At 45.1% G+C, this 8,826-nt stretch overlaps 1 protein-coding gene across 1 annotated transcript in view; it reads right to left on the reverse strand.

The window, feature by feature from the left end:
• Positions 1 to 4,150, reverse strand: part of OGA (O-GlcNAcase) — a 29,761-nt gene extending 25,611 nt beyond the window's left edge. The window contains exon 1 of the mRNA XM_045438657.1: positions 3,500 to 4,150. Within this exon, the coding sequence (XP_045294613.1) occupies positions 3,500 to 3,698 (199 nt within the window). The 5' untranslated portion in view covers positions 3,699 to 4,150. The remainder of the gene's footprint in view (positions 1 to 3,499) is intronic.
• Positions 4,151 to 8,826: the final 4,676 nt, after the last annotated feature.

Below are 8,826 nucleotides of genomic sequence, written 5' to 3' on the forward strand. Positions count from 1 at the left end.
CAGGCATCCCAAAACCTAACTTTAAAAAAACTTTTTAAAAATAATCTCCACACCCAATGCCATGATGGAACTTATGACCCAGAGATCAAGAGTTAGATGCTCTGACTGGGCCAGCCAGGTACCCCTAAACCTAACTTTCTTTTTTTTTTTTTTTCAATGTTTATTTTTGAGAGACAGAGGCAGAGAGAAAGGGAGACTGAGGATCCCAAGCAGGTTCCAGGCTCCGAGCTGTCAGCACAGAGCCTGCACTGGGCTCAAACACACCAACCAAACCCTGAGATCATGACCTGAGCAGACTGAGCTACCCAGGTACCCCTAAACCTAACTTTTTAAAAGATCTCAATCTTACAATAGAGGAAGGGGAAGCAAAGTAATCCCAAACCACTAATAATAACAATTACTACTTGAGAGAGGAACTGAATTGCCTTTAGAGTGGGAGATTTAAAAAAAAAGTAGGGAAAAAAACAGGAACAGAATTAGGAAAGAATCTGATTGAACCAATTTTATGATCGCCTTATTTTTTTTTAAAGTTCCTGATACAATAAAAGGGACCAAAAATGCCTTAAACTATATTCACAGCAAACTCAACAGTGGAACTGGCCCAAAAAGGAAACTCTTGAGTCGTCTCAATTCCAGAGCAAAGGTTTGAACAACTGGAAATGCAAGAATGTGACTTGCTCCACTGTCCCAGAAGGGAGGTAAATCACTAGTAGTGCATAATGCAGGAAACAAACCAGCAGAGGAATGACTTCAGTCCTGATATAAGCACCAAACTGGTACTTGCAGCTCCACTGTGTGCGAATCACACCTTATAGCTTGCCTAACCTTTATTTTCCACCCGTCTCGGTCTAATCACCTGCAAGAGAGAAGGACAGGGGCGCCTGGGTGGCTCAGGTCATGATCTCGCGGTCTGTGAGTTCAAGCCCCGCGTCAGGCTCTGTGCTGACAGCTCAGAGCCTGGAGCTGCTTCGGATTCTGTGTCTCCCTCTCTCTCTGCCCCTCCCCTGCTCATGCTCTGTCTCTGTCTCAAAAATAAACATTAAAAAAAAATTAAAAAAAAAAAAAAGAGAGAGAGAGAAGAACAGCCCCTCAGGAGTACCATGAAGATGGTTAACATATTATGAACATAAAATGCTATTCTCTCTCTCTCTCACACACACACACACGCAGAAAAAACACACAGTCTACTTAAGACTACCTAAAACTGACATTTCTGTAACGTATTAAGCTCGTCTCTAGACACGATGGTTACTCTGCACAGCAAACATGAACAAAGACAACAAAACAAAAATTCATTGCATACTATGTATGAAACTACAGCACTTTCCATCAATAATTCAGTTACCTTCTTACAAGTAATTTAGGGGCACTTAGATGGCTTAGTGGGTTAAGCATCAGACTCTGGCTCAGGTCATGATCTCCTGGTTCGTGGTTTCAAACCACCCTGTGCTGACAGCTCAGAGCCTGAAGCGTGCTTCAGATTGTGTGTCTCCTCCTCTCTCTGCCCCTCCCCCACGCACGCTTTCTCTCTCAAATAAACATTTAAAGAATTAAAAAATTTTTTTTAAACATTAGGTAAATTTTATACGTCTTTACTGCTTTCCTACAACATTTAGCATTATCATTTTTCTCTCCAAGGAATAGGCATTAAACACTCCTTTAGAGTTGCTTCAATATATAAAAGAAACATTTTTATCTTCAGAAGCCCTAACTTTGCTCTGAGTCAGGTTCACGGTTTTGGTTAACTGGCACCACAAAGAGGAAGCAGTGCTATTATGCAAGTTACAACCAACAAAGATTTGTGAGGGAAAGAAAATTTTTAAAAAGGAATCCTGCCAATCCCTACGTTATTTCCTTTCTTCATTCATTTTAGGAATACCAACTTAGGAGTACTTAAAAAAAAAATCAGGTGCTCAGTCACCAAAAAAATACAGAGAGATATGGAGGGACGAGGGACAATAGATAACAGACAACTCTATTCTCTGAGTAGTTCCCTTTCAATACTATTCTGAAAAAACAAACCAACTTAAACCACAAGCTTTTCTCCATAATTACTGAAGATGTAACAAAATTTCTTTAGCCTCACTCTCGTCTAGCTCTAAAATTTCTAAATCCTCCAGCACTCTTCAACGCTCCACCCAAAAATCTCTGATGACAAAATAGACTTTTTCTAGAATCTCCATGCACGCAAACAAGCCCAATTAAATACACCAACAGATTAAGTCACACAGAGCAATCATGTTTCCACAAACATGGACTCCAAATATATAAGTAGCTTTCCATTCTGTCTTCCCCCCAAATTCTACAAGACCTTTAACTCTGCAGAACTGTTTCACTCCTTACTGTAGCTACATAGTAGTCTGTTTTCTCCTCCAATTAATTTATCTAAAATACCACAACCACGACCCACCCTTCAAATAAACACTCTTTGTAGGCTGACAACACTAGAAAAGCTGAAACTCTCAACGTATAGGGAAAACCCTTCTACTTCTCCATACCTTTTTGGTCTTTTGTAACAACTAATTCTTATACAGTGTTACTCCCATGCATCCCATTACATACAGGAAAGAACTAATAAAGCAAACTACGAAACTCTAGGCCAAAAGACTTCAGAAAATTAAAATATATGCTGTACTCAAGGAAACAGCAATAAGGCAACTGACTCATGCTTCCACAGAATACTTGGTCGAATATTCACTATATTCATAAACTGCGATACAATCTTCAGGTCATTTTCCCCAACGACAAAAATAAATAATCAAATTAAATAATTAAATAAATCCTGCATTCTTTTTAAATGGGAAGTGAGAAAGTCAAAAAAACATTTTAAACCTCTTCTGCAGCTCCTAAATTAAAATTCTGTACCCCTGATACTCTCTAAGTCAAAGCTTCATCTCGTAGAGCCAAAGCACAGCAGCTGGCAAAGGACAATTTTGTAGGCTGCAAGAGAATCTTCAAAGGGTGGGGGGCAGGGACTGACTACAAAAAAAAAAAAAAAAAAAAAAAAATCTAAGCAATCGGGAATTTGTAAAATCATAGCTCCACTGTGCTTCTCTTCGCTCCCGGAGTACAACAAGCACATCCGTGTGGATGTTATTTTTTCCTCCCACGGGTGAGGACAGCAGGACTATACACGTTTTTCCATTTGAACATAGACCACCCTATGGAACAAGATCCCAAGGTACAAAGACTTGTAACTCAGAGCCTAACACTAGGCTCCTTACTACCGCCTCCGCAGGAGCCAGGCCTGGCTCCAGCCCAAGGCGGGTGGGGTCAGGCATGTTAATAGCCACAGGGGAATTCAACTCTGCATAATAACGTGAGAGAAGACTTGCCCATCATCTCGCCTCTCCCCTCTCCAAAACAGGATCAAGTTTCAGGGCCCAAAGAGTGACACCTTTTTAGAGCCTCCTAAAGTATCCCCCACACGAGCAGAGAATGTTACTGGGACGGAACGGGAAGGAGGACGTTCTCGCCCAGCCCGCGCCAGAGCGCTCACCTTCCACTACGCCACATAGGAACCTCCGAGCTCCTCCTGCCGCCCCAGCCACCGCTGCTCCCCCGGCCCCGGTTGGGTTGTCTTCTCCGGGGGCCGGAGCTGCTGGCGGCTCCAACGATGCCCCCGCGGAAGCAGCAGGGTTGGAGTTCAGCTCGCTCTCCCGCTCCTCCAGCGCCGCCTGGCTCTCCTTCTGCACCATCCTCCTGCCCCCGGCCGCCGCCACCTCTGCAGGTCCTCCTCGGCCTCCGTCCGTTGGGCCGCCGGCCCGGAGCCCTGGAAAGGGCCTCGGCTCCAAGCGCGCGCCCTTCGTGCTCCTTCCCCTCCCCCTCTGCCCTTCCCCCTCCCTTCCGCAGGGACCCGAATGCCCGGATGAGAAGGGCGGCGGCACCGGCGCGAGCCCTTTGTCAGCCGCTGCCTCAGCCTAAGCTGGGGAGCCGGAAGCCCAAGCGGAGGGCGAGGCCGCGACCTCTCGTTCTCTGGAGGCAGATAGCCAAACCTCCTTTTCTTGGTCGCAGTTAGCTTCTGCTGCCTCCCGATAATCTTAGCTCTTCCGCTGTTCCCCCTCAAAGCCCCTAGGTCTCCACCACCGCTGCTTCTACCGCCCGCTTCCTGTTTATCCGCACTGCGCCTGCGCCGGAGACCGGCTCAGACCGGTCACCTCAGCCCGACTCCCCCGCCTTCTTTTGGGCCAGCCTATTGCGCTTCATTCGATAGGGGGAAATAGAACAGAGGAGAAGCGAAAAGCGGAAGATAATGAGGGCGATGGAATGTACCATTTGTGCTCACCACCCTCTAGGACAAGGCAGGCTCCCTGGAACGGACCATTACCCCTTCTGAAGAAGGGGAGTATGGGAGGAGGCTGCAACCGGTTGAGGCAATGGGGAAGGGGGATGAAAAAGAGAGGTGTTTACTCTTTCAATGCGCAAGCGCGGGAAAGAAGCCTCTAGTTCTTAAAGAGATACGAAGAAACTGACCTATTTTCTATTGAGATTCTTCTAATAGGTTGGCTCATTACATCACCCTGACCCAGGATCGGTTCTGTGAAGATAACATTCCAAGGAGCTCAGCTCACCCCTCTGCCTTGAATCATTTTCCCCAACCCCCAGCTTGGCGCTAATCCCTTTAAAAATTAAGTCTTTCGTTCATTCCTTCGTTCAGCAGACACTGATTGAGCTTGCCACTTGCTGGGCTCTTGGGTCACTATGAGCTCACAGTATGGCGATGGAGACAAGCAAGTACATACACAATGCCCGCACGGTGTGCCCAAATGTTACGGGACCCCAGAGGAGGGACTGACTTAATCCTCCTTTGGAGAGAGGTGACAGCCATGGTTTCGCTTTTTGAGCTGGAACGTAAAGGATGAGTAGGAGCTAGAGTAGGGGAGAAGCAAAGAAAGAGAGCACTCCAGGCTTATGGAACAGAGTACAAGTGTAGCAAGGGTTGAAAAGGCCTGGCATCTTTGGGAATGGAGAGTGTGAACTGTGTTTAAGGGAGAACTGAGATCCCTTGGGCCTTAGCATAAATATCATTTCCTTAAGGAATCCTTCCCTGAGCCCTAGATGGGCTTAGGTCCTCTTGCTGTTGTTTGTGCTCAGAGTTCCCTGTAGCCCTGTCAGTAGGCGCTGTTTACATTTACGACGGTTAAGAGATCTGTCTCAGCTTGTGAAGTGTGTGAAATGAGCAGCTCACGCTCATTCTGATCATGAAGACTTACTTAGTATCGTCCGTTTTACATTTTGGTCTCATATTCAACTCCTTCAGCGGTAGCCCAACTTAGCTCTCATAGTCCCTCTTCTTTTTAGTCCTAGAGCATTGAGATGGGGGTTACAGGCAAACATTTTCTTAGATATCCTTGGAGGATCTGGGGTTATCATTCCAGCTGACCCCAGCCCTTGGTCTCATGACACTTTCCCCTTTGCCTCATGCGGTGGCAACTGCTATCAAGTCAGCCACAGTTTCATCTACTGTTCTGACTCTGGGGTCCATGGCCCAGGCAAGATCCACTTTCCAGATCTGCACCTCTCAAACTTGAAGGGAAGTTCTTGCTACACACCTCTACCCTCTAGTACCTACAACAGGAACCAGAGGTTCGTAGGCCTATGGTAAATACCTCTGGAATGAATGAGATACATTCATTCATTTTAAATTCTCAGTTTAAATTCTGCACTCAGTTTAAATTCTGGTTAGAGAAACACACAACAGCAAATTCAGTACATAGGGACTCAATTTGTAATAAGTGCTATAAAGGGAGGAAATCTAATGATGTGATAGAGTAACCACAGCAAGGAAAGGCTACTCCAGATAGAAGAGTAAGTAGCAATCTATGAGTGAATCATGATAGTGGCTTGGCCTAGGGAATAGCCGTGGAAACGTAGAGCTGTGGTGCATCTTTGGTGGTGGCAGTAGAATAGAGGGAGGGGGCACCTGCCTCAGTTGGTAGAGCCTGGGAGTTGTGAGAGTTCGAGTGCCATGTTGGACATAGAGATTACTTTTAAAAAATAAAAAAATAAAGGAGTAGAGGAAGAGGAAGAAATGAAGACTACTAAATTTTATTACTTCTTAAAATATTTTTGATGTTTATTTTTGAGCAAGATAGAGAGACAGAACGCGAGCAGGGGAGGGACAGAGAGAGACACACACACACAGAATCCACAGCAGGCTCCAGGCTCTGAGCTGTCAGCACACAGCTCGACGCGGGGCTCAAACACGAACCGTGAGATCACAACCTGAGCCAAAGTCAGACGCTTAACCAACTGAGCCACCAGGTGCCCCAAGACTACTAAATTTTAACCTGAGCAACTAGGTAGATGGCATCATTTATTGAGCTGGGGAAGACTGAGAAAACATGAATCAAAGTTCTATTTTGAACATGTTAAGTTTGATCATTACAGGTCCATATGAATATGTCAAGTAGGCAGTTGAAGATATGGGTCTTGAAGCTCAGAAGAGAATCCTGGGGATATAAACTTAGGAGTTATCTGCATATAAATGGCATTTAAAGCCATGGGACTGGATGTGATTTGGAGAAGAGACTCAGGTCTGAGCTATGGGGCTCAACGTTTAGAATTCCAGTTGAGAAGGATGAGTTTGCAAGAGAGTGCTAAGAAGCAGTGGCCAAAAAGGTAAGAGGAAAATCAGGAGAGTATGAAATACTGGAAGGCATGAAAGAAGTGGTTTTTTATTTATTTATTTATTCTTGAGACAGAGAGAGAGCATGAGTGGGGGAGGGACAAAGAGAGAGAGAGACACACAGAATCCAAAGCAGGCTCCAGAATCTGAGCTGTCAGCACAGAGCCCAATGCGGGACTCAAACACACAAACCACAAGATCATGACCTGAGCCGGAAGTCAGACTTTAACCAACTGAACCACCCAGGTGCCCCATGAAAGGAGCGTTTTGAGATGGAGCAGTTGACAACATTCAGAATCCAACCAGTGGCCGGGAAAAAAAAAAAGACCAGACTGCCAACCTACTGATTTTTTTTCTGAACCCATTTATGTGTCTTGGCTCTGGGACACTTCTCACCTCACTCAACCACAGACTTCAGCTTCCTTTAAACTTGAATCTACCTGGGGCACCTGGATGTCTCAGTCGGTGAAGTCAAGTCATGATCTCATGGTTCATGAGTTCAAGGCCGGCATCAAGCTCTGTGCTGACAGCTCGGACCCTGGAGCCTGCTTCAGATTCCATCTCTGTCTCTCTGCCCCTCCCCTACTCGCTCTCTGTCTCTGTCTCTCAAATATAAAAAATAAAACATTAAAAAAAATTTTTTAAAAACACTTGAATCTACCCTAAAACATAGAGACCATCTCTATACCTAAGCGAGATATATACACACACTCACCATACTCATTCATCCAATCATACAATCATTTACACAATTGTTGAATACCTATTATATGCTAGGCCTCAAGGATAGGATCATCAGTGGGGCAAGAAAACCTAGTCCAGGCTCTCAAGGAGCCCTCAGGAGTTTCTATCAAATAAGACAAATAATCACTCAAATAAATATATGGTAACAAACTGAGAAGTGCCATGAAGGAAAAGTGTAGGGTCCCATGAGAGCCTGTCACAGTGTCGCTTTGTTTAGACTGTGTGTGATGTGGATAGCATCCAAATCTTTACTATATTCCAAAGCTTTACTATATCCCAAAGCCACCTTGGACAGAGACTTGGGAGACTGGGTCTAGTCTCAATCCTCCTATAAACTCACTAGGTGACCTTGAGCATGTCCTCTCCCCTCTTTGGGCCTTTTTCCTTTCCTGTATAATGGAAGGCTAGACCATAGGTTCTTAACTTCAGGTCCATGGTCGGACTTCAGGGATACAAAAATGTGTGGAAAAGTGTACATGTTGTTTTTTTTTTTCTTCTGGAAGTAGGCCCACAACTTTTATCAGATCTTTTGGAGGGGCTGTGACCCAAAGAAATCCAAGGACTTATGGAGCAAATAGTTGAGGGAGAATGTGAGCAGGAAACACAGATGACAAAATGATGGGATTCTGGAAGTAAGTTTCCCTTTCTTGAACACCATACTCCTCCCTTTACCTTGTCAATGTGTACAGTGATGGAAGAGAAGGCCTGATCCCCCTTCTATGGAAGGTGAAGCTTAGTCACCACATACTGGTGCCCCAGCGAAAGGATAGGTGGAACCTACCACTGGTGGCCCCTCTCCAGAAACAGAGCAAGGCCACCATTCCACACAAGAAGTCTCTACTCCCTCTGTGTCACTTGCTCCATGGTGACCTGGGTCCACCCCATATGGTTCCTCATCATTCTTGGCTGGAGTATAAACACAAACATATGTCCATATTGGAGGCAAGGTTAGGATGTTTACACAAAGGAACTTTCATTAGAAACTAAAGGGAATCCCCCCTCAAAAGAAAGCACACTGACGGGCACCTAGGTGGCTCAGTCAGTTAAGTATCCAACTCTTGATTTCATCTCAGGTCATGATCTCACAGTTTGTGGGATCCAGCCTCACATCGAGCTCCACACTGACAGTCCAGAGCCTGCTTGGGATTCTCTCTCTCCCTCTCTCTGCCTCTCCCCTGCTTGCTCATTCTCTCTCTCTCTCTCAAAATAAATAAAAACTTTAAAATGTTTAAAAAATAAAAAATTTAAAAGAAAAGTCATTTTGATATTAACTAAGATGTCTGTAAATTAGAAATTCTTTTTTTTTTTTCAGTTTATTTATTTTGAGAGAGAGAGAGAGCGTGAACAGGAGAGGGACAGGGAGAGAGAGAATCCCAAGCAGCCTCTGCACTGTCAGCACAGAGCCTGACATGGGGTTTGATCTCACGAACCCCAAGATCATGACTTGAGCCGAA

Source organism: Leopardus geoffroyi, chromosome D2 (assembly GCF_018350155.1).
Source record: "Leopardus geoffroyi isolate Oge1 chromosome D2, O.geoffroyi_Oge1_pat1.0, whole genome shotgun sequence".
Lineage (NCBI taxonomy): Eukaryota > Metazoa > Chordata > Mammalia > Carnivora > Felidae > Leopardus > Leopardus geoffroyi.